The sequence below is a fragment of the Ostrinia furnacalis genome, unplaced genomic scaffold (genome assembly GCF_004193835.3).
Source record: "Ostrinia furnacalis isolate ACB-3 unplaced genomic scaffold, ASM419383v2 OfSCF7452, whole genome shotgun sequence".
In the NCBI taxonomy this organism is placed as follows: Eukaryota; Metazoa; Arthropoda; class Insecta; order Lepidoptera; family Crambidae; genus Ostrinia; species Ostrinia furnacalis.
In genome coordinates, this window is record NW_021137691.1 from 311,698 (window position 1) to 337,664 (window position 25,967).

Consider the following 25,967-nt stretch of genomic DNA (forward strand, 5'->3'; position numbering starts at 1 on the left):
TATAAAATAAGTAATCGATATGTTTTAATTAATAAACCGTTATTATCTTGCTAAAAAGTTGATAAATTTGCAAAAATGCATTGTATAATTACCATGTTTTATTGCGCTACCTTTATCCACATTTTTTTTTCTAAGTCCGAGCTTTACCTGAGAACCAAGCGACGTACACTAATCTTGGGAGCCGCGCGGGTCAGCTTATATGAGAATTATTGAAGAAATGCTGTCCATCGGCTCAATACAGAGGTTTAAACATAGGTCTGACTCGCGGTCATCATTGTCCGACGCGGCCCGAACGGAAAGTTAAAGTGTCGCCCATCATTGTCCCCCATGGCCCGAACGGAACAGTGCCATTTTTAGGCTGGCAGCGAAGGTGTTAATGCTTAGGAGTTGTAGGATAATTCTTTTTTAAATATTATAAGTACAAATAGACCAATAGTTGTATTCTTTCATGTTTTAAGGTGGGCTGACGGTTTAAGGTCTTTTCAACCGACTTCAAAAAAGGAGGAGGTTCTCAATTCGACCCGTATGTTTTTTTTTTCTATGTTTGTTACGCGATAGCTCCGCCAATTATGAACCGATTTGAACAAATATTTTTTCGGCGTATAGGTAATACCTCAAGGGTGGTCCCATTCAAATTTAATAATAAAAAAAACAACCCCCAAGGGTGGGAAATTGGGGATGAACTTTTTTATACGCAATATCTCCGCCGATTATAAACCAATTTGAACGATTATTTTTTTGTTGAATAGGTATCAAAAGGGTGGTTTTATGCGAATTTATTTGAAGAAAATATTTCACCCCCAAGGGTGGAAAATTGGGGATGAACTTTTTTACTCCGCCGATTATGAACCATTTTTTTTTGGTCTCAGTGTACTGCCTACCTTCAGTGGTAACATCAAGGTAATTAGTCAACTAAAAAGCAAGAAATAAGTAAAATTTTATAAAAAAAAAATAAAACCGACTCCAAATAACCTACACTAAAACGTAGAAAAATAATTACTAATTACCTACTTATTTATTAGGACGAATTATTAATATTTATGTAGGTATACCATGATTGATACTTTTGGAGTCGGTGCAGGCAAACTTTACATGTTTCATAATCTTGGCACCGACTCCAGAAGTATCAATCATGGTATACCTACATAAATATTAATCATTCGTCCTAATAAATAAGTAGGTAATTAGTAATTATTTTTCTACGTTTTAGTGTAGGTTTTTTGGAGTCGGTTTTTTTTTTTATAAAATTTTTAGGTTTCCTATATGGTAACCTGTATTTTGTAGGGAATATTATTTTACACTAGACATGAAGAATATGGTCTCAATGTACTGCCTACCTTCAGTGGTAACATCAAGGTAATAATTAGTTAACTAAAAAGCAAGAAATAAGTAAACTTTTATAAAAAAAAAAAAACCGACTCCAAAAAACCTACACTAAAAAGTAGAAAAATAATTACTAATTACCTACTTATTTATTAGGACGAATTATTAATATTTATGTAGGTATACCATAATTGATACTTTTGGAGTCGGTGCAGGCAAACTTTACATGTTTCATAATCTTGGCACCGACTCCAAAAGTATCAATTATGGTATACCTACATAAATATTAATAATTCGTCCTAATAAATAAGTAGGTAATTAGTAATTATTTTTCTACTTTTTAGTGTAGGTTTTTTGGAGTCGGTTTTTTTTTTTATAAAATTTTATGCATGAGAAACAAGTCTCAGCTTCAAGCAAAAGAATACCATGGCTGGACAAAAGCCTCTTCCCAACGAATTTCCACCACTACCATCGGTCCTGCACAGGATGGGCGCATCCAGGCTCTTCCCGTGACCTTCACTAGATTGTCCATCCACTTAGTTATTAACAACTAAAGAGGAAAAGAAAAACGTTTAGAGGTACCTCTTGCATCATCGTGATGAACTCCGAGAAAGCCCAGTTTAGCTGACTCAGAAGCGAATTGAGGAAGGACGCTGCCTCTTTAGGATGGGTGGCCAAATATTCCTTCACTCTGGTCTGAATCACCTCTGATGGACATGGGCCTAAAATTATAAATAATAAACGAAAATAAATGACTTCTATGGTCATAATCAAAAGTTTCTTGTTGTGAGTGATATTTTTGGATTTCTGTACTACTCTCTGTAACATAATGGTATGGTACCTATTGATTTATGGATAACAAGGTCGACGCAAAACACTACTTAGCTACATTCCAATTATGAGCTACATAATTATGTGGGTAAATAATGTCTAATGAAAGACAGTACTTACCCATCCATATTATTTCCAAGAGGGAAATTATACAGCTGTTTTAATACAGAAGGCCAAAGGAACAATTACCAAAGCACTGACTCATGAGCCCGGCGTCCACCTTGGCCCCGAGGTTGTTTACCGTCGGCTCTCTATCACCATACCTGCAAGCACAGCACCATCTGAATTAGGCTGATTACAAATACGACCTAGCACGTTAGACTGAATATTTTTGTGGAAAAATAACACGTATTAAGCTTCAACCACACCAACGCGTGCAGATCGCCATCGACGACGCGATCATAGGGAAATGACAGGTCGCGCGACCCATGACAGTCCGCGCGACCCATGACAGTCCGCGCGACCTGTCATTGATCGCGCCGGCGATGGCGATCGCGATCTGCACGCGTTGGTGTGGTTGAAGCATTACAACAGCTCAAAGCGAGGTTTAGACTGGCAATAAAATTTGCAGAAGTTGACTTCCGCAAGCTGTCACTACTCACTATTGTGTGAATCTTTTTACACAGTGGTAAAGCTTCAACTACACCAGCGCGTGCAGATCGACATCGCGACCTGTCATTGGCCTAATACACTCAACATCAAATAAACCGCACCTTCCGCGACGCGAACTTAAAGATTTTCTTCTGACACAATCATGGTGCCCCAACAATATTGGTGTTATTTGAAAGCCCAATAAACAAACTTAAAGAAAAACACATTTAATTTTTTTATAAACAATTAACAGATACCATAAATGTGACTTGAAAAAAGGCCTCACTTGGGGCTCATCTATGGGCCCAAGTAGACCAATTTTTGTGGTTATAAAACCAAATAATGATCTTACGTGTCCTTTTTAACAGATGGATAGCAATTAATCCCAACTTAACAGTTTTATAGTCATAAAAGTTGGCCCAAACGTAACTACCTATTTTTTGAAAAAGTGACTCTGGATCCTTCTAAAGACATATTTTTGGGGTAAAAACCTTTCCTTTAATGAAATGAAGTTGAACTAGATTTTCAAATGGTATCAATGTTGGTGGAAAGTGGGGATGCATACGTTTGATAAGTGCTTGTCGCGGGAGGTGCGATTTATTTGATGCCGAGTGTATGATCGCGCAGTGGTCGCGCCGGCCATGGCGATCAGCACGCGTTGGTGTGGTTGAAGCTTTAACAGCTTCTAAACCTCGCTTTAGATTTCCCAGATTTCAGCTTGACGTGACTCGTTCGTTGTTAGACAGGCTGTGTTGAATTCAGATATTGCTCACTAGGTTGTGTATTTTTATCAGCTCATATTGGCGATTGCGAGTGAAGTGAACGAGATAGACGACATAACAACATCGACGCACCTTCTAGCTAGGGGAACATTCTGTAGCACGGGGTATTCTGGGCATTCTGATCCAGAAGCATACCAGGGGGCATTCTGGTTCAGGGGGAAAATTCTGGTCTAGACTGGAAGCATTTGACACAGGAGAGGAGAATTCTAGCCAAGGGTGCATTTGACCCAGGAGGAGCATTTTGTTTAGGTGGTTTATTTATGTGACTGACCCACAATTGCTAAGTGACTCAATATTTAATTCAAAAATGATTTAGGTTACCGATCTGTATTTACCTATTTACAAGCATACCTAAGATGGTGTAACTACATAATAGAAATTGTCCTTAATTCCTAAGTCCCCGGTTGGATAGGGATTTGTAATAAATACGATTTGGCTGACGTAGTAATCCAAGTTTCACCAATTTCTCTGAAGCAATCGGCGAAGTTACAAAAGGATATATCGCTTAATTTATTTCGGTGGCTATTTACGTGGAAATTCTTAAGTGCTAGCTTAAATAGAACAGAAAGCAGATATTTAATTAGGAAGGCATTGATCAGAAATTTATAATCTTACTTTTTGATTGTTTTCAAATGATATCACTTACAGTGGTAAAACCTTACATATTAAGACTTCAGATTTCAGACAGCTCCTAAAAACTCCTTATACATGAACTTTTCTGCTGAACAGTTTTTCGTATTTTTCTACTCAAAATTTTCCTCAGGTTTCAACGAATAATGAAAAAAAAAACTAAATTGGTATGTACTGTCGTTTTCGCGTTTAGCAGTTTAGGTATTACGGGAGTTGGTAAAAAATGTTTAGGTATTCTGATATTACATGCTGTAGTGGCTGTTCAATTTGCAATGTGCCGCAAAATGTCTACCTAGATAAGGAGTTCGTCGGTTATGAAAACAAAGTTCGCTTCACTCTTTAGACAGCCCGCCCTTGATTTACGCGGTAGATTATCGAAACTGGCTCAACTGCTGTCCCAAACTCCGTGCCAATAACAATAATAATAAATTCTTTGAGATTGTTTCGATGGATGATTTATTGTTTTATTGTTTACCAACTTTTTTCCAGTAAATTAGAAAGACAAAGAGTCTTGCGTAGTTAAATTAATTAAAGAACTTTTCAATTGAGCTTATAAAACTTAGAATTCAAATAAAACATCTTTAGATAAGTCTATTTTAGTTCTAAATAGTTTATTCCTTTGCATCCAAGTTTGTCTTGTTAGTTGTCCAAATAAGTAAATTAATAAGTAAAAGCGTTTTTATCCCGCTCCAAATCCGTGACTCCACGGTCCAAAGTAGGTATCCAATATCCGTCATCTGATTTCTCTGGTAGTTTTCTATATCCGTATTTGACGAATTTGGAACGTATTCCGATCGAGACCACTCCTAAAGGTAGACTAATAGACCTGCAGGGAATGCAGGAAGCTCCTGGATGCGGGCGTCCCAGGCCGATCGTTGTGGAAATCCTTAGAGGAGGCATTTGTCCAGCTGTCACTTCCTTGGGCTAAAATCTTAGACTTGACGAGGTCGTAGATGCCCTTCATTAGGCTGTACTTACTTGGCGGCCAAATGTGGCCACTGCCGATGCCGGAATCCGAAGCCGGAGCCGTGCCAGAAGCGCACCAGCACCCAGTTGGACTGCGCCCACGCGCGGTTCTGGTACGGACGCACTAACTCTTCCACCATGCACATCTGTCTACAGGGAGACATTAGCTTATGGTAGAAGTGGCGTTGACTAACAGCAAACCGATTTAAAGTAATAATTATTTATGGATTCACAAAGTATTACGAGCCGGAAGACGTAGAGGGCAAGCCTCCACTAGGTGGAACGACGATCTGGTGAAGGTCGCGGGAGGTGCCTGGATGCGAGAGGCGCAGAACCGGTCTTTATGGAAATCATTGGGGGAGGCCTTTGTCCAGCAGTGGACGTCATTCGGCTGAAACGAACGAACTTCAAAGGCGAAAGCTACAAACGTACTGCTTGGCAGGCACTCTCTCTATAGCCCTCATCGTGGCAGGCTGCGTGGCGAAGGAGGCCAGGGTCTGGACCAGAGATTCTCTTGTGCTGGCTAGAACGATGCGGGAGTCCGCGAACTCCGAGCAGAGGAACGCTGCGCACGAGACTACCAGCTCTTCCCATTCTGGTAGAAAAGAGAGAAAATAGAAAAGGATCATTTTGATTGATGGAAATTGAAGAACCAAGCCTGGACTTTAACTGGCAGTACTACCATCTTCGTAGTGTAGGCAATGGTTGGAGAGTGGGATTTTGTCGGTCTTAGATTTGAAGTCCATGTCGTGCAAGGACAAATTGAAAAATCTCTGTATTAAATAAATACCATTTAACCTGTCCGAAAACAAATAACGTCGTTCAGCTATGTCAGACGCCATGCCCGGTTTCCACTAATAGTGGAAAGGAGAGGAGATGTGTTTGAATAACCATCAGATTTCGTTCTTTCCACATCACCTTACCCCTCCGTTTCGGTTTGAAAATCTGATTGGTTATTCAAATCTCTCTTCTTCTACATTTGGGTAGAAACCGGGCCTAAGGTGACCTATATCTGACTAATAAATTATGATACATTCATTACTACCCTTATAGAACATGACAGAAATATTTTGAAATAAACATTTTTATTTTCCTGGTGTAGTTGTTTTCTAGTATTTAGGTACCTGGTGTCTGCTGCACCGGTACAGTCGGATGCATGTACAGCCGCAACGTGTTGCACAGCTCCAGCATCGCGTCCACGTGGTACTCCGGTACAAACGCGAACAGCGAGTCCGCAAATTCTGTTCCTCCTTCTAGTAAAACCAAAGCATCTTTCATAAACATCCTAGGTCTTTCAGAACTTCATGTACTGTGAAATTATTGTCTTGTGATGTGAAATTATAACTTGTGTTATCTATGTAATGAAACGTCTTTAATTTTAAATATTGACAACAGGTTAACATAATCAAAATTCCTTCGTCATAGGAACAGTTCGTGGCATGTTTAAATACTAGTCCATATTCTGTAGGTAGGTACTTACGGCTCGGGTTTCCCATTTGTGAGTTGGATCCGATGCGAGGTGTGGGTGCTCTTGATGTCGGGCTCTGAGGACTAAGTAATAATTGAAATAAGAACTAATTAATCTTAAGAATTTGAGTCCAGTAACTTGAAAGGGTTACCTTTGATCAGAGCTGGATGTATACTCCAGCTGGAGAGACGCGTAGCTCGTTCCACCAAGGATAGAACTTTTGCCGGGCAAGATTTCTTTGCTGGCCACCTAAGAATGGAAAGTCTCATCATCATAATCATCATCTCAGCCACAGGACGTCCACTGCTAAACATAGGCCTCCCCCAATTACTTCTTTAACAAGTTGGTAGCGGCCTGTATCCAGCGCCTTCTTCCTGTTACCTTTATGAGGTCGTTTGTCCACCTTGTAGGTGGACGTCACACGCTAAGCTTTCCGCTGCTGGATCGAATCCAGAACCTTGCTGTCCCATCGGTAAAAACAGAACTACAGAGGATTCTTTCTCGCATTTGTTTACGAATGACGATAGATTACCATTGTTTTATGGCATGTACATATTTATAGCAGGTTCCTGCTACTGAGATGAAGAAACATGTAAAGTCAGGAGGAATCGATGATTATTTGACTGCAGATTTAACTACGTCTCTCTGAAGAAGGTTCATTTCTGATGAAAAACAACTTATAATATCATGGTAAGAATTTTAACCTGCGTATGAGTGGCGTAGTCAGGGTCCGAAGCAAGCCTCAGAGAGTGCAGCGTGCCCGAGAAGTGCTTGGCCAGCTCCGACTGCCGCTGCTTCGTCCAGATCGCTCCAATCACCCAAGCCATATGCAGCGAGCCCGCTTCTAGCTTTTCCTAGAAGCAATCTATATTCATCATCATCACGAAATCATTTAGGACCTACGCTAAAACTAACGCAGCGCTCGATTATTATGGAAAAGGAACCAGTCACACGCTGTTTCGATAAAGACACTCGTGAACCGTCTGCATGAGTTTTAGCTGAAGCCCTTAGTCTCCACTAAAGAAACATGTCCTATCTTTGCCCAAAGTAAAAAGGTGGATTTGGCTTCCCACGCAGCCCAGACGGGTTGGGCTTGGGGAATCTTCATTAGCACTCACTTATTTGACAGATTAATTGAAATCTCTAAGAGGAGTAGGGTCTTTATCTGATTTATTTAGATGTGTAGAGTAAAAATAAGCTAAAAGGTCACCTCATAAACCAACTTGGATCGTTCCAACTCTTTAAGAATCTTCTCCATCAGTTGTTTTCTCAGGTTTTCTTGTTCTGTAAGTTCAGCTCTAGATCCTATAATGAAGATCAGATTAAAAATAAAAATAAGTATGTAAAGTTGTCAGCAAGTACCATAAAAATAATAAAAATCGATGAGACAATTTTACATTTTGTGATCGATCACTTAGGAGATAGTAACCCTTACTAGGCCTACTATCTTTACCTATGGAAATAGAAGATAGGATGTACTTAGTGAGTCTCTTACCTCTCTTGGTCTCCATTTCAGAAGTGACAGTATAAATACGCTGCTCAATGTCGTGAAGACAATCCGCCATATCCAGCTGATTATCTCTCAATTCACATAGCTACAAAAAATAATCCTTTAAACACTAAATTAAATTAGCCTCTTAAATTAACTTTCGTGTCATTTTAAAATCCAAAATGTTTTCGTTTTCCTCCCTTCTATACATCGTAAAGTTCGTAAATTAGTGTCACAAACATAGCAATACTTATTTCAGTTCAGGACAGTCTGATCTGATGATTGGTACAGAAACCTTATACAGTCAGAGTGAAAATAGTTCGTGACACGTCAAGTAGCCAAAAAGTTCGCAACACAGCTTTCTTACAATTGTATTAAGGTTGTGATGTCAACTTTTCGGCAACTTTGGCTGACTGTACAATCAGTAAGTAAATTGACCACCTTCTCAGCATGCTTCACCGCCGCACCATGGTACAGCGCCAGTAGTCCATCAACCAGCCTAAGATGAGCCGTCCTGACGTCGATGGCTCCTGCTCCCGGCATCATCGACCTCGTACCTTTGAGGGCCAGCGCTGTTTCGCCGGTTGTTCTAAAAATTAGTCCAACCAATAATTAATTTTAGGCACTATTCTAAAAGTACACAAATTCGAGCCCAAGAAACCCGATCAGTTGACAATTAAAGGGGTAAGTGGACAAAGGTGTTATCTGACAAAACTGAAGAATCGACTTTTTTGCATGAACATAGGTTTTAAGTGATGATAAAATCGACTAATGAGCTCAAAGCACGCAATAATGAACTAGAATTCATATCCTCAGACTGGAGATTCTAGGTTCGATGTACAGGCGGGAATAGTGGAATCTACATTTCGATTTGGTTAGGTCATTGAGGGATTGCATCGACCTTATCGTCCGAAACATAAGTCGGGGTACTCTTAAGGTCTGATAATAAATGTATTATTATTATCTCTTTATTCATTTTCCTTCTTATTTTTAATATTTTTTTTTACAATGTAAATTATAAAAAAACTAAAAATACATTATAAAAAAAAAAACTTAAAAATAGTTAATCCGCTGGTAGCGGAGCAGGGCCCAAGCTACCGGTGGTCAGGGTCACAGGCTGAGGAACCTCCGGACAATGCGTGCCGTGCTGAGGATCACCGCCTTTTGAATCTGACCCTTGAGCCAACCATTTAGCGAGAGCTTCTTTAGATGTATGTCGAAGCTCTTCGCTATTAGCCCGTTCGCCGAGACAACTATCGGGACAATGATCGTCGAGTCAACATCCCACATAATTATTATTAAGACATGTCAAATGCCTATGGTGTTACATGGAGTCTGACACTAGCATTTAATTAACCTCTGTTATTTCAAGTTTCAACCCATAAAATAGAAGTTCGTTAGCACACACACTATTCTTAGTTTCGTGTCTTTCTCATTCATGTCCAAGTTCTGTCATGATGAGCGAGGGTGACAGATAGCTAGATAATCTATCTTCAGATTTACCTACCTGTTAGGAACCGGTGGCATTGGCTGATGCATGAACCTCGCCATGGAGGATATGACTTGGGGCAGGGTCGCTAGGCCTGGAGAACCTGCAGTCATATCGCTTACACCTGCGAAACGATTAATTTTATGCACTGATCACGAAATTATTTACATTTTCGAGGATGGCTGATGGAAGTCTCCCCCGAGAAAAACCCTGACCTTGTTTGTGACGTCACGATATAAAACAGTGCCTTATCCTTATGCATTATCCTTAGTTTGGGACTAGATGTTTCAGTGTAGTCGGTGTGGATTATCTTGATATTTTATTCAACAGTCTTAAGGCGCCGAAGGAGTAATAATTAGAAAAATATTTGAAAACCAAATGAAAAAAATATTTGCGACATACACCTTTGTATTACCTATTTATTTGGTACCAATTTTGTGAATGGAGGAGAAAAAGGAAGGAATTTTGTCTTCGTATTAATAGTCCCCAAGGCCCCTTCATATCAAAAGCCAATACGTTTCCTGGCGTCACCTGGGCGGAATACATTATTCTGACAACATGGAGAATTCACAGGTACATCAAGCGAAACTGGGGATCTTATGCCGTCGGAGTAGGGGTGATTTTTCAAGATTGTTTCAACGTGAAGGATTCTCACAGGTACAGAGAGCACACCAAGCTAGACTATGCCATCTTATGTCTTCGGAATAGGGTTGAATTTGCAACAAATGACTGCTGTGCGCTGTACATATCGAAGGGCGGTATTAATCGACTGCTCGACATCAAAGGTTCGTTCCAAAAGGAAAATTTTCTGTAATTTCGGACGAAAAAGTATGTTCGGTTTTAATTTCGATTTTAGATTAATGTAACGTTTATTTTTCAAGACTTTCAAGTACCTACTTAAGTGGTAGAGAATCTTTAGGTAGCCTACTGGAAATAACTACTTCTTAATTTTTAAACTGATCAATTAAACTAACTGCATAATTAGATCTGTAATCTGTTGATTGCTAGTGTCAAGTAATTACCAGAGCACATAATATTATGCATTTTTAAACTATGTCGAAAAAGGCATTAGATCCTTAAACTGATGAAATTTTTACTGAACCCTGGGAATTATTATTTTCCTTTCATCTTTTAATAGATATTCGGTTTATATGACCAAACAGAATAAGAACTCTATCATCAAACTGAAATGATAAAATGTGGGCTCTGATGAACTCAATATCAATAATCTGACATCTCTTTGATGTTTTGTAACATGCTTTGGAAAATAAATATACTTTAGATCTAGCACTTAGCTCAGCTAGTGCCTGAGGTATGGCAGCGGCACGGGAGGGTGTTTTTGTAATAGTGATGTACAAGGCTCGAAGCTTCCGAGTCCTTTTGCCGAGAGCTCAGAGTCGTTTACAGGGCTCGCCTCGTTTGTATGAAGCTCGACGACTCGGAAGTCTTTTTTAGAGTTCGAGCCTTTTTCGGGGCTCGCCTCGTTTGTATGAAGCTTGGAGTCTTTCGCAGAGCTCGAGCCTTTTTGAAAGCCCAGTTAACTTTTGTGTTAAGATCGTTCTATTTAATAAAACTGCAGAAATTCTGATACCTACAATAAAATACATATTTGAAAAACGTTTTTTACAAAAGGACACAAATCAATTAATGACTACATACGATTAGAATTATAACTTTTCCTAACAAAATAAAATATTAGTAAATTTTAAGAATCTTATAATAAAAATCAATGTAGGTGATGTTATTTTATTTTTTTCGAAGGTTTGAGATCTTTTGAAGGTTCGAGCTCTTTTGAAGGTTCGAGCTCTTTAGAAGGCTCGAGCTGTTTTAAAGCCTCGAGGCATGGCTCAGAGAGCTCGCAGCTCGGCAAAGCTCGGGGCACCGAGCCTACCGAGCTCACTGAGTCTTGCCATTCCGCCTCGAGGCTTCAAAAATAGGACTCGACGCCTCGAGTCTTGTACAGTAGGCGCGCGAGTTCATGTCCATCGGGGCCTTACTTATTTACTTATACTTACTTATAAGTTGCAAAAAATATGGAATAAGTAGAAAAGGTTGACCTACTTAATTGGTAATAATTATCGATATCGATCGACATTAGCATAATTAGTTAGGTAACAGTACTACCGCATTCCTCAGGATGGACATAAACTCGCGCGCCTACTGTACATCACTATTTTGTAACGTCAAAAGACAGCGAGACTTCAGATCTTCAGAATTATTTGCTAACGTCCCTATATGTCAATGTCACCCCTCCCGTCCCTCAGCCTCACCACAGGCACTGACCAAGTTAGACCTATAAATATATTTTTAGATAGATTAAAGGCGCTTCTCAAAGGTTTATACTGGCGGTCTTTTTTAGGGTTTTATTGGATACGAGTTGATTGACTCTTTGGGATCGAAAAGCCTTTATGAAACCTTTTCTCGCATCGAAAAATGTTCTGAGGGTAATTTGCTTTTAATTGAAATTCCAGTGGAAAATCTGAGGGTAAAATTTAAAGACAGTGTTTTTCTATTAATTATGAAAATACCAAAGTTTAGCTTTAGGTATTCAAGTTTGTAGGTTCATAATAACGGGAGATTTAGAAAAAAAAACGCATGAAGTAATCCTCTGGTAAATGAAATATCAGTATTGATGCTTTGAAATCGGCTACAAAGTTGGTTCTTCGATCCGGATTTGAACCAAAGTTATTACCGGTTTTTTCATCGAAAATGAACGATTCCAAATTCGGCAAGGATTTTAATCTCGTGACGTCACAGGAAGGTCTTCCCTGCTCGGTGATCCCGGGTGTGCGAGTTAATCGACTCTTTTGATCGGGACGCGCCGTAATTCGTTCGTGGGAAATCATAAAAGGCTCATTTCGCGGATGTTTACGGGAATCCATTTGAATTTAATTTGAATTTTTTAGGGTATTTACTTGGCTCGGTAACTCGTTTGATATTGGTCATTATGAGTACTTTTGATATTGCAGGTATGATCATGTAAAATTTAAATTTTTGAAGCCACGATAGCCGAACGGTGAAGGGATCGGACTGGCCGACTCGTGATCCGGAATTCGCGGGTTCGGTCCTTGCCGCCGCTCGACTATTGTGTCGAGCTCACTCGTGAGTCGTGATACAAGCATAAAATATTTAGCTTAGTACGAGGGGTTAACGGGACTATTAGTAATTTGTGTAGTGAAAAATTACTAATAATATTTTTAAAAGAAAAAATAAGTAGATAAGAGGTAGGTCTATGTTAAATGTGACGATCACGAGCTGAGCGCAAGCCGAGTCGTCTGCTCGCGCGGTGTCAAGTGTGGACGTACAACGAGCCTACAACTAAGTACACCTTGGATAGAGTTCTTAGAGCGCACATCTATTCAATAAATAAGCTGAGTTTTTGATAACAGACAATGGATAAGTTAAATACTTTACTCATACGTTAATAGGTATAAGTGTTTTTAATGTATATTAAGTGTATTAATGATTACGAGAATATCAGTGTACCTGTATCAATACCCCCGCCCCGGTTGTAGCTCGGCTCGAAGCTTTGTATGAAGGGATTGTCCTCTCCCAACACGTTGACTAGATCCTGTCTAAGAAAACAAAACATCTCTCTAATCAATAAAGTTTTATTTTAGGAATATAATCATCACTATTGTATCTACTGCCGATTTATAGTTAGTTGTGTTTATAAACAGCCTTGAATATGGTTGGTTAAGTAATGACAATTGGTTTAGTAATAATGAGTATTTTTTACCGTAAAGTCCTAACCAGAAACGGCAGAACGCCTCCCAATCTGTCGACGTTGTAGAAATCCAATTCTCCGTCTATGAACGTCCTCGCTGGAAGATGTGGCGGTAAATGCCTGAAAATTTTATTTAATAAGATTAAAGTACCTAGTTGAATAAAACTCGTAGGGTTCCCTTGACACCCTTTGGGTACGGAACCTTGACAAAGAAGACGTCTTAACTGCGAACTTCTATGTTCATCTGATTAATTTCGTTGCGGGTCCAATTACAGTTTATCTTTCTCCCGGGACAAACTTGACTTTCACTTCACTGGACTTGCAGCGATGGGAACAAGAGATGGGAATAGTCCCGTGACAAAGCGTCAGTCATCATAAGTGCCATAAAAATGTACTTTTACTTACGGATTTCCTATGGGGTTGTCTCCCCACAGTTTGAGAACAGCTGTGAGAAGCCGTGCGTGACAGCACCAGGATATGGCGGGTGAATTGCGGGATATGTTGAATAATCTCTGGAAATATTAATCAGTCATGCGGCGTTATATTTCTTGAAAGAAGAAGAAAGAGTTAAGTGCTTTTGGTCTAAAAAAGAGAATTCGAAATCGACTAGATCTCAGATCACGGGAATAAAATTATCCGGTAAAATAGTTAATTCATAACTTGAACCCATTACAACCTGGGGATATTCCATTTCCGCCGAGTTGGTTGTTAGGCCCAAGAGGTCCATCGTGGTGATACCATCCTACACAGTGGGACGTACGTATAAGCTTCCCCTTATGGGGTATCATGGGGTATATACTCACCATGTCCAATATGCAGTTATCCATGATGTATCTTCGGAACTTCTCCAGGAAGATCTTGCGGGTGGAAGGTACCATGTTAGTGCCGTCCGTGTTATCCAAGAGAATCAGGAGAAACTCCAGCTTTGGAAAAAACGTCATGATTGTAGAGGATTAATTTAATTTATTATTAGGTATTTGTTTAGGCTATGTTCACATGTAACGCGCGTTAACGCAGGTCAACGCGGAATTAAATTTATAAAGAGTTCACATGACAAGCGCTAACGCGCGTTGCGAGGAGCTCGTCAGTCTGTTTAGATAGAGCTTCGAAAATGGACGTGGAAGAAGCTATTGCGATGGAAGCGCGCGCTCATCTGAACAATCAACAGACGTTACAAAGCTGTCAAAGCGCGCGTCAACGCGCGATCGCCTGCGTCTAAAGCCCGGTCCGTGAGCACGTAGAATTTTAACCAATGACCCCTAGCTACCCATCCTTATCGCTCGAGCGCAATTATGTCACAGTAGATAAATAAAACAGTACGGAAGCTTCATACAAACGCTCGAAATCAGACTCACGCACACAGACGCACGCTTTACACGAGCTCTAAGCGAACCTCGCAGTCCATCCGTCGCGAGTGTCGCGCGCGTTGTTTTTAATAATAATTTTATTGCATGCGCTGTCCGCTGTATTTTTAAAAACATGCCACGAGTGTATTGCGTAGTATACGGCTGCTTGAACTCGGCATCTTCAAAACCAGAACTTTCATTTTTTAAACTTCGTAATAATTCTGAATTGTAAAAATGATTAAATATTACTTTTTAAATAAAGTGCTTACATCTGATTTTGTAATAGTTCTTTTTAAATTACGTAATTACGTTTTTTAAAAATTTATGTGTTCTATTTGATAAAGTAATTTGCTCCGCACGCTTTTGTACTAAGTGATGAACTGTATTTAAAATGAGGCAATAGCTATGTGAAAGTAAGTATCCGGTATTTTATTTATGAGAATAGATCTTTTACCGGCCTCTTATAATACTTAATCAATTTATTCGATTATGTATTCGATCATTATAGAACCTAATTAACGTTTTGTTTTTTTCTTAAGTCAATTAATTTATTCCATTAGGTACCTATTTGATAATAAAAAAACCTAAATAAACGTTTTAATAAATAAGTATGTAAGAACCTAATTATTTTATAAAGATTAAGAGTGCCAACCCTAACACTCAGTTGAAGTGTAGGTATTTAACTCGCCGAAAGGGCTAAGTTTCCGTACTGCTTTAGCTCATAAACTGTGATTATGTTGCTATCGCGCTCGCACACTCACTGCGGGTACCAGTCGCACAGTCGCGACAGCAATATAATTACGCGCGAGCGATAAGGATGGGTAGCTTGGGGTCATTGGACAAAATTCTACGTGCTCACAGACCAGACTATAGAGGCTTTTTCTCCCGCGTCAACGCTCGCTGACGCGCGTTAACGCACGCTCATGTGATCGGTTGGTGTCGGTTGTATGTAAATACTACGATATCTATATTTTAGTCGCGCGATTTGAAAACGCGCGTTAAAATTTTGCCATATGAACATAGCCTTAATCTGAATTATTGTTATTCGTGTTACTGTTTCTATCAAGATCTTCGAAAGATTTAATTTAGGTACAAAAAGACTGGTAAAATAATAACCCTTTCTTTTGGCTAGTATGTATGAAAATAATGTTATATTATCTACAAGCGTTTTATTTACCTGTATTTGCTCTAAAGGAGCGATAGCAGCAGTGATTTTATCGCAGTCCTCTTTGTACTGAACTTCGTAGGCTGCGTCCTTCTGAGAGGTCGGCAGAAGTTTGGATATTTTATCTTAAATCAACAGTAATAGCTCAAGTTTTATCGTTGTTTATTTTGTTAAGGGCCGATTTTCAATACTAGCGCGAACTTTTATGAATTAATTATTATTATGAAATGTGTATTTACAAAGTTTTTTCAGCTATAGGTAAGTGCCGATAAAAAATCTTACCCGTTCCCATCGGTGCAAATGCCGAGTTTTGTATCGTTCCCTTTTCTGCCATTTCTGCAAAATATTTTAGTTACTAAAATGGGTTTAGATATCATTAGGTACAAACATTAGGTTCCGACAATAAAGTCAAAAACTAAATATTTTTTGGTAATTTCTATCAATTGGGTCTCGATTCGCAGAGCTTGAAGGGTTAAAGGTAAAAGATTAACCCAATTATTATTTTGCGTATGCGAACTGTGGTTTTTGCAAAGGCATCAACAAAATTAAACCATAAATAACCTGCTATCCTAGGGTCGGTTTCTCCTTGCACGGGCGTCGGCCGCTGCCACCACGGCTTGCGGATCACCGTCCGAAGCACGCTTTCGTCGGGGCATTTGATGTTCAAGAAGTTGTCGAAGCTATAAATAGAATACATCATCATCATCATTTCAGCCACAGAACGTCTATTGCTGAACATACCTATGCCTCCCTCAATGACTTCCACATCGCCCGGTTGGTAGCGGCCTGCATCCAGCGCCTTCCTGCTACCTTTATGAGTTACCATAAAATACATTATTTTGTGGTAAATGAAACGGAAAATTTAATGTAGGCAGTTCTCCCATTCGGTGGACTGACGATCCAGTGAAGGCCGCGGGAAGAACCAGTCGTTGTAGAAATTCTTTGGAAAGGTCTTTGTGAAGCAGTAAGTAGGAAGAAGAACAGGACCGGTTGCTGTAGAAACCTTCGTTTGAGGCCTTTGTGAAGCAGTAGACGTAATTTAGTTGTAAAGAAAAAGAAGAATAATGATTCAGCAATACAAAGTTTACGATTACTATAAATTAATGAATGCCCAATTAAGTACAGAGCTATTAGAGCTCTGTTGAAATACAAACGTGATTTTGTTGAAGAAGACATATTTGACCAAATGGTGCCTTGTCTCGCGGTGCTGCATCAGTCCACATAGTACATACACACCTTCTGTCTGCTGAGTGAAGTGCATATCCTGAAGAGAATACAAATAATAATAAAATAGTTGTGGTTATATTTATTTACGTGCACTATCGTGAACACCGCGTACTGACAGCAAAGGATGATGGGCACTTTTCTATGGAATCTGGGCGTAAAACCAACAGAAATGTAACTACTATTATTTGTTAGGACTTAGTATCAGAAATATATTTTCATATAAATAACTACCAAAAACTCCCGGGTTTGCTTGGAAATTGACATAATGTATAAATAGTCATAGGTGTTTTATTGGGCAAACAAAAAATATAATCAATTAATATACCTACATTGATACATTAAGTTATTTTTAACAATTATTATGTCCAACAGTTAAGGAGTGGGGCCAACAAATTGTATAAAATAAGTCCATGTTCTACATTACGTGCGTAGGACCACACCTGGTCTACTCGTAGGTACCATTTAGAGAAATGAAATGAACACACAGTCATGTTTCAATGGGATTTCTACCAGTTAAGCTTTAGTGTTGTCGCATAATCGATCCGTGATCGATTATTAATCGATATTGCCAAATAACGATTTATCGATTAACAATTCGATTAATCGATTTTATTGATAACCATCATTACTATCATTTGATTGTCAATTCGATTCCTTATTTTCAGCAATATAATCGATTATTTCAATCGAATAATCGATTATGATTTATTCGGTATACATACTTACTAAATCGATAGAATCGATAGTAAGATATGATACAATACTCTCAATATGATCGATAAAAGCAATCTAATTGATCTAATACTATTTTTATTACTCTAATGTGATGTGAAATACTATAGAAACTTTGCATATTCAACGACCTCTATCTCCGTATCCCCGCGTATTTCAGGATTGTTGTCATACTATGAAATGAAGTACTAGTATTAAGCTTTAATTTAGTATACTTTTTGTTTCTGTTGGTTTAACGCCCAATATGCCCATCATCCTTTTGTATCTTAAAACAAGGCAACAAGATTGAAGGAAACAAAACAAAGAAAACAAGACAGCATTACGAAAGTCTTAAAAAAGTTTCATTTGCTGACGCCCAAAGGGGAGTTGTAGGTTCTTCTAAAATACACACAAGTCTTTCGTCTGCGATTGGTTGCACGTATCAACCAATGATTCAAAGGTTGGTTGGAAGAGTCAAAGCGTAGATCTTTCTAATTTTCTCTTAGGGCTGATTTTTCAATCGTCGGATAACTTTTAACTGAAGAATTAGTTTGGCACATTGACAGTTTTGGTATGAGAAATATGTCAAAATGACAAGGTTATTCTTCAGATAAAAGATATCTGACGATTGAAAAATCAGCCCTTAGTTGATTAGTTTACTTACAGGCGAAACTAAATCAAACAGCAGGCACTCCCTCACAATGCAGTGCTCGAAGACATCGCACAGAGCTGATTCATCCAAGAATGTCCACAACAGGTCGAGCAGCGTGCATATTCTAGGTTGAGGTTGCGCCAGGAACTTTGACGCCAGTCCTTTCTAAAATATGTTTTATTTATAATTTCTATTCATTAAGGAGAGTCTAGCTAAAAAGGTCTATTCCTCTTTGAACACCTGGATTGATCACCCAGTTGATCAAAGTGGACTCCAAGCGACAACACTTTGGTGTCCTTTGATAACCTATGGATAAGATCACCTAGGTGTTCAAAGTGGACTTCTTATTCATGGGTGATCAAAGGACACCATAGTGTTGCTTGGATGGAGTCCACTTTGATCACCTGGGTGATCAAATCCAGGTGATAAAAATGGAATAGACCAGCTAAAATTGATTTATTCTTTTCTGCTACTGTGGATTTGTAACATTGAGGTTAGAATTTAACAGTCTCTAGGATTACTTTGATAACCCTAGACTAGAGGTACCTATACTTTTATCTGTACAATGAGGACTTAATCTAATACGATCTTAATCGATAGTTTAAACACAATTTATCATAGAATCATGGTTAATTAAGTACTATAATTTAATAACCGTAATCTAGATACAACGATATTGTAAATTGTGAAAGTTCGGAACAATAGATGGAAGTTTGATGTTCCTTCACGCATAAACTAATGGACGGATTTTGAAGAAACTTTACAATATAACTTTAACCCAGTGGGAATTTATAGTTCTCACCATATTTTGAACTTTATTCCCTTCCCTTTAGGTCCAAAAACGATTAAAACTTTGGACTTGTTATGCCCGTTAAAGGCTTACTCCCGTATTAACAAACATTACTATGAGATCTCACAGTGCGTGTGCACAGGAACCAATCACAGAGCTCTATTCAACGCTGTGAGTTCGATTTGCTGCTTCACATAAGCAAGCATCGTTTGTGAATACGGGCGTTAATATCACAAAAGCTCAAGGGCTATTTAAGTACCTATCAGAGAAAAAATATTGTTATACGTACAAAATTATCATCCTTGACTTTTATGTAGAACTCGGCTGCGTGCTGATCCAGTTGTATGCTCCTAGACTTGAGTCCTAGGGCGCCCCTAAACCTAGGGAGAAGCTCCCCCACCACCACGTAGGATAGACGTAGGACGTTTCCCAGCTCCATGACTACTATTCGAGCTATGGACATTAGGAACGCCTGAAAAAATACATTTGAAGTTTAATTTCGTTAGGGACAACAAACTTTAAGGATTACCTATAGAATAAGAATTCGTCTTCATTAAATAAACCTGTTAATCTGTTACAAAAATAAGATCATGAAGCTTCCCCAACCCATGTGGCCAGCCGAGGGGAGTGTAGATGAAATAATCCCTTTGCCTCTGGTAAAATAACTAAAATTACCTGTTGATGATGAAGATGATCAGAGCACTAGTCCTACCTCTCTTTCCTACCACTGCAATTTTTATATACCTAGCCAAAATTATAGCCTGGCTGGCTCAACCAGTGAAAGTTGAGTAGTCCCGGAAGATATCTTATTGTTTTGGAAACCGCAACGAATTTAATCAGAAGAACAAAGGAGGATATATTTAATTTTATACTATGTAAAGACAGTACCTTCCTAGACATCTTCTTCATCTCAGTGCTCTGGGAATCCACGATAGAGTGTGGGGAGCCTCGCGGGCTGTAGGCCGAGTTGGAGCTGTGGATCCTGAGGGCCACCTCCTCCTCAGCAGCCTTCGACGAGTCTGACTTTGCCTGACATCACAATTGTTGGTTGCGGAAAACTATCTGATCAATATTAGAAGCACGCTACCTTAACTACTATAATAGGAGGTAGCTCCTATGTTCTGAAAAATCGCCACATTCTTTTTGATCCTGCAAACTAAAGTCAACTATCCCGTGTTTTGTGATTTGTCATAATAATATGGATGAAAATAGACTAATTTTTGATTGACAACAACGTAAGAAAGTGCGATCTCAAACTTTTCCAGATAAGAAAAGAGTGAAGATCACGTAGTATTCAAACAAACAGGTTTCAACGAAATTTATAAAATAAGGTATGTTTAACAATAATAAATTGCATGTTACGACTGCGATATCAAGTTCGGTCGTTTGCTTTTACGACAAAACTGGCCGCAATAAAGTAATTTATAAATAAAAAGAAAGCAACGTTTTATTGGATGACTAGGACTTTTAGCACAACCATAATAGTGTTTGGATGCAACCAATCGTGTAAGCTGCGCACTTGGCAGCCCTGACAAAAATCAAAAAATCAAAATCAAAATCAAAATTATCTTTATTTGTTTAGACTAATTAAATTAGTTCTTGCAAATCGTCAAATGCTCTTAAGGAGCCTATACATGTCTCATTCTTTTTTTGCCCTACCAGCGCTTCGAGACAAACATTTGGCAAGTGCTGAGAAGAAGCGCCGCAACATACTCAGTCACCACTGTCTGCCGGTTTAAAAATATAAAAAAGTAGGAAGTTACATACATTCAGAAGCAAGTTACTTACCACGCGCTCCCGTTGATAGAAGGTGGCCTTTAAGACGCCCATCTAGCACGAGACCGCGTGGCAGTTTTGAATACTTATATTTCTTTAGTGCCGTGCTAATTTCTAGGTTAATTGTTGCGTTTTGATACATATATTTTATGTCAGGTATATCTTTCCTTGACCAGTCCCCGAAGGCAGCGCCTGTTCACAGACATGACGTGTGAACCAGCCATCGCTTCACTCACATCAACGCTCTGGTACGGACGAGGCGAACGCGGGGAGGTGCGCGGGTGAGTGCGAGGGAGAGTTGCATTCCAGCGAGGTGCGCAGTTCACTCGATCAGGTTGCAGTTTATTTTTCAGATGGGTTTTTTACACCTTATGGGTCATTCTAAGTTAAGAGGTACTTTCGATGGCAAGGGCAAAAAAGTACCTTTTTTTTATTCTAACTACCAAAATACCTCAGTGCCTATAGACGAAAGTCTTCAATCAAGCAACCTGAAGTGACAAAGGCCATGACACATAGTACGCAGAACTAACGGCCGATGGGGCAGCAAGGTTCTGGAGTGGAGACCTCGTACCGGAATGCGCAGTGTAGGACGTCCACGCACAAGGTGGACCGACGACCTCATAAAGGTAGCAGGAAAGGGCTGGATGCAGGCCGCTACCAACCGGCCATTGTGGAAATCATTGGGGGAAGCCGATTTTCTGCAGTGGACGTCCTATGGCTGAAATGATGATGAATAATTGATGATGATGTTTCTTTAATCTCCTGGGATCAGGTTTTAAAAAAACTACCCTACCCTAAGTTAAAATTGAGAGGGCAGCATTTTTTTATGCTTTAATGAATCTATTGAACGCAGGTATTACATAAAGATTTTTTTTAGTTACCTCTCAAATTCTCAATTCAAATGGTTGTTTAAGTACAAGAAAAGTTCAATACTGTTTCAGAGAAGTATTTGTTTCTTTTTATTTCGTTATTGACTATTGATAGTTGTTTTGATGGAAAGTAAAAGTAAGAACCTTTTTATGTTTTGTACCTAGGCTTAAAATACATTTTTGTTAACAAAGTTTGCTAAAAAATGAAAAGTCTTATTATAAATAATTCATAATTAAAATTAAAATAAATAAATAAAGTTGATTCCTAAAAATAACACTGTTTTTAGTATGTCTATGTCTCTTCCCTGACCATAATGTTTCTTCCCCTGTGCACCTTGTCTCTACCCTGGACTGAGTATTTACCCTGGTCGCTTATAAAACGAGAAAAAACCAACAAATTGACTGGCCACTTTGTAAACATTTTCAACTTAAAGGTTTCCATAAAACAGATATATACTTAAGTAAAAATATTTAAAAAAATGCCGTGCCGTCGCTCCATACAACACATTACCTCTTAACTTAGAATGACCCTTATATAAACAGGCATGCAGCTTATATTTTGCACAAAAACAATTTACTTCTCACGTTTCAAGTCCTATAGGATTTCGTACCTTGCTAACCTTAGCAGACACGGTTGGCTTCAAGTCAGACACCATGTCAGGTCTGGCCAGTTCGTCTAGCAGAGCGTCCAGTGATTTGAACAGTATGGCTGCTCTCGTACAGTCCTTCACTGGAGCCGCCTGAAGTGGGGCGAAGCCTTCTACTGGGAAGCTGGATAGAAAATTAGGTATTGATAAAGAAATTCGTTCGCATGTTTCTCTCTTAGAAGAAGACTTAAGACTTGCTATCCAACAAATAAGAACTCTAAAAAAATTACAACTTTATTCTGTAGTTGGTATGCTGTACATACATGGAAGAACGAAGAAGGGCTTTTAAGTCAATAGTGAATTGAAACTTACTGGACAAGTGGACTATGGGAGCGGCACGGGAAGGTGTTTTTGTAACGTCAAACGTCAGCGAGACTTCAGATCTCCCTCAGATTTGTATCATCATCATCATTTCAGCCATAGGACGTCCACTGCTGAACATAGGCCTCCCCTAATGCTTTCCACGTTGATCGATTGGTAGCGGCCTGCGTCCAGCGCTTCCCTGCTACCTTTACGATGTCGTCGGTCCACCTTGTAGGTGGACGTCCCACGCTGCGTTTTCCGGTACGCGGCCTCCATTCCAGAACCTTGCTGCCCCATCAGATTTGTATGCTGTCATAATTTGTCAATGTCACCACTCCCGCGCCACTCCCATACTTCAGATATTGAATTACTGACTTATAAGCGCTATACCTATATGTACTTTAGACTTCAGAAACTTACACGAAAGGAACGTGTCCAAAATTGGCATACAGGTGTTCCTGCATCGCCAGCGATACTGCTGGAAAATACGCCAGTCCCGAGCCGTGGGCCACCTGGGTGAACGCCACACCTAGTGACACGCCATTTCTGTGGGATTAGTTAGTTAGTTTTGCAGGGCAATCGAATAACGCACTTAGCCTCATGATTGGGCCATTGTGCGCGATTTGTGGTTTATCTTCCTACTCCAACCACCCCAGATCCCTCCAGAAGGCAAACAGCCCGTCTATGGGATCTGTGGGATTATAAAGTAAGATTTTAAACTTTCGCGTTCCATTTCGACATAATAGAAAGATGGGTCTTAACGCGACATTTATGCCGTGCGACCACGGCTGCAGCATAGCAGCCGAAACGTCAAGCCGTGAGTACATAATGTAACTTAATAAATGTCGCGGTAAGACCCGTGTCTTTCTATTTAAGTATAAAAACTATGTAAAAATCTTTGTAGATTCTAAAATGAAATGAAACGCGAAAGTTTAAAATCTTTGTAGATTCAACCCAATTCGTAAATGTTCTAAAAGAAGTAATCAAAATAATGTTGGCGTGATTAAAATAGGTTAATGGGTTTCGTAGGTGTAGAATTAAGTAATCAAATACTACTTACTTAATTACATGAGAAAAAAGCTGGCCCATTCCAATTAGAAGTAAGTGGAAATGCCTTAATGTAAGTAGGTAGAAAATCGTCGATTACAAATTATGTAAGAACAGCTGGGTCATTTTCATTTATGCTACTAGTTATTTTATTCGATGTCTATTTTTTTATACCAGTTGTAGGGCAGTTGACAAAAACCTACAATTAATGACGTCATACGTGGATAATACATTGGAGATTGGGTTTTGAAAAAAATCGTAAATGCACATGAAATCGTTTCAATTGATTGGTCGACCCTGAATTGCTCCTTCGCTATTCCAGAGCTATTAAGCCTCCAAGTTCACCTGTAGTACTCCAAAGTGCCTTTGTCCAAGTCTATGCAGGAGCCGATGACATCACCTCGCAGCCAGGCCTGTCCGTACGGGCAGGTGGCCACGTTCCACCGCCTGACTCTACCACCGTCGTACGCGTATGAGTGGGCCGTGTCGCCCACACCAGTGTAGTAAACTTTGAAGAACAGTACCTGTCTCTATCTGCTGTGTCTAAATGGGCTGGTAGTGTTCGAATTCCTATTTAACGTCTTCAGATACGTATCCAGAGGTCTTTTTAGAATGAAAAACCTTCAAGTTTACCTGTAGTATTCCAAAGTGCCTTTGTCCAAGTCTATGCAGGATCCGATGACGTCACCGGGCAGCCAGGCCTGTCCATACGGGCAGGTGGCCACGTTCCACCGCCTGACTCTACCGCCGTCGTACGCGTATGAGTGGGCCGTGTCGCCCACACCAGTGTAGTAAACTTTGAAGAACAGTACCTGTCTCTATCTGTGTCTAAATGGGCTGGTAGTATTCGAATTCCTATTTAACGTCTTCAGATATGTATCCAGAGGTCCTTTTAAAATGAATATCCTTCATGTTCACCTGTAGTACTCCAAAGTGCCTTTGTCCAAGTCTATGCAGGACCCGATGACGTCACCGGGCAGCCAGGCCTGTCCGTACGGGCAGGTGGCCACATTCCACCGCCTGACTCTACCACCGTCGTACGCGTATGAGTGGGCCGTGTCGCCCACACCAGTGTCCATTGAGAAGATGCAGGATGCTGTGCACCAGCCGATCTAGAAATGAAGAAGATTACCAGTTCTTTCCAGCCCGCGCTACGTCTCCCAGCCCTTGGTCGCCACTCGAGAACTTTTCTGCCCCAACGGTCATCGTCTCTACGAGCTACGTGCCCGCCCACTGCCACGAGCTGGAAGACGTAGCGTGGGCAGGCCTCCTACTAGGTGGACCGACGATCTGGTAAATCTGGTAAATGACCTGGATGCGGGCAGCGTTCATTGTGGAAAACCTTGGGGAAGGCCTTTGTCCTCATTTGGCTGTAACGAACGAACGAACGAATTCTTTTATCAGTTACTTTTGCCATCATGAGAGCTATTATGTATTGCGCTCACTAGTTAGTTCGTTCGTTTCAGCCACTGCTGGACAAAGGCCTCCTCCAACGACATCCATGACGACCGGTCGTGCGCACTAGTTATTGTCACAGTGGATCTTCTTATCGGTTTCGCGTTCACCAGTTGATACTACTGTCTTTCAATGGCAAAGCGTGCAATGGGACTGCCATTTGCCCCAGGATAAACTGTCTACATATCTAGATAAAATTAGTTACAATATACGAGTAACTTTGAAAAACTTTGGCTGAAAATGTAAAAAGCGCTACTTACGCTTGAGGAAATTGTTTTCCATATATAAATGGTATAATATCTCAAACAAAAGTTATTTAAACTCTTGCCTGCATAATCCCTTTAGTCCCGAGCTGCACCTCATACATCCACTTGCCTGCGTACACGCACGCTGTAGCTCGAATCGTGGCGAAACTTGACAAGCCTTGTACGCTCACTCGCTCGTCACCCACCAGGACCAGGCGCCCAGTGCCTGGTGGAAAAGGGGGCTTATTTAATAGATCGACAGGTTTTTCTTACATTTGAAAATTTCGACGGGTTTATCCAGCTCAGTTGGAGAGCAGTCGCCCGGCAAGTGAAAGGTCGTGGCCCTCGTGGGTTCAATTCCCGCCTCAGGCAGTTCGATTTTTTCAAGGTACTTATTTTTTATAATTTTCAGGTTTGTCTTAAGACAATGACCTCTAT

At 39.9% G+C, this 25,967-nt stretch overlaps 1 protein-coding gene across 1 annotated transcript in view; it reads right to left on the reverse strand.

Moving 5' to 3' along the window:
- The window catches only part of LOC114364593 (E3 ubiquitin-protein ligase RNF123), a 33,253-nt gene that overhangs the window by 5,012 nt on the left and 2,274 nt on the right, over positions 1-25,967 (reverse strand). The window contains exons 5-31 of the mRNA XM_028320798.1: positions 25,613-25,755; positions 24,748-24,941; positions 23,203-23,328; positions 22,444-22,603; positions 20,076-20,216; positions 19,477-19,659; positions 18,410-18,562; positions 16,962-17,071; positions 16,369-16,487; positions 16,090-16,143; positions 15,820-15,932; positions 14,100-14,219; positions 13,702-13,808; positions 13,309-13,416; positions 13,056-13,144; positions 9,588-9,693; positions 8,522-8,669; positions 8,087-8,186; positions 7,802-7,896; positions 7,296-7,445; positions 6,743-6,840; positions 6,604-6,674; positions 6,248-6,376; positions 5,556-5,718; positions 5,136-5,273; positions 2,344-2,417; positions 1,906-2,045 (exon numbers count right to left, since the gene is read on the reverse strand). Coding sequence (XP_028176599.1) covers positions 1,906-2,045; positions 2,344-2,417; positions 5,136-5,273; positions 5,556-5,718; positions 6,248-6,376; positions 6,604-6,674; positions 6,743-6,840; positions 7,296-7,445; positions 7,802-7,896; positions 8,087-8,186; positions 8,522-8,669; positions 9,588-9,693; positions 13,056-13,144; positions 13,309-13,416; positions 13,702-13,808; positions 14,100-14,219; positions 15,820-15,932; positions 16,090-16,143; positions 16,369-16,487; positions 16,962-17,071; positions 18,410-18,562; positions 19,477-19,659; positions 20,076-20,216; positions 22,444-22,603; positions 23,203-23,328; positions 24,748-24,941; positions 25,613-25,755 — 3,332 coding nt within the window. The remainder of the gene's footprint in view (positions 1-1,905; positions 2,046-2,343; positions 2,418-5,135; positions 5,274-5,555; positions 5,719-6,247; positions 6,377-6,603; positions 6,675-6,742; positions 6,841-7,295; positions 7,446-7,801; positions 7,897-8,086; positions 8,187-8,521; positions 8,670-9,587; positions 9,694-13,055; positions 13,145-13,308; positions 13,417-13,701; positions 13,809-14,099; positions 14,220-15,819; positions 15,933-16,089; positions 16,144-16,368; positions 16,488-16,961; positions 17,072-18,409; positions 18,563-19,476; positions 19,660-20,075; positions 20,217-22,443; positions 22,604-23,202; positions 23,329-24,747; positions 24,942-25,612; positions 25,756-25,967) is intronic.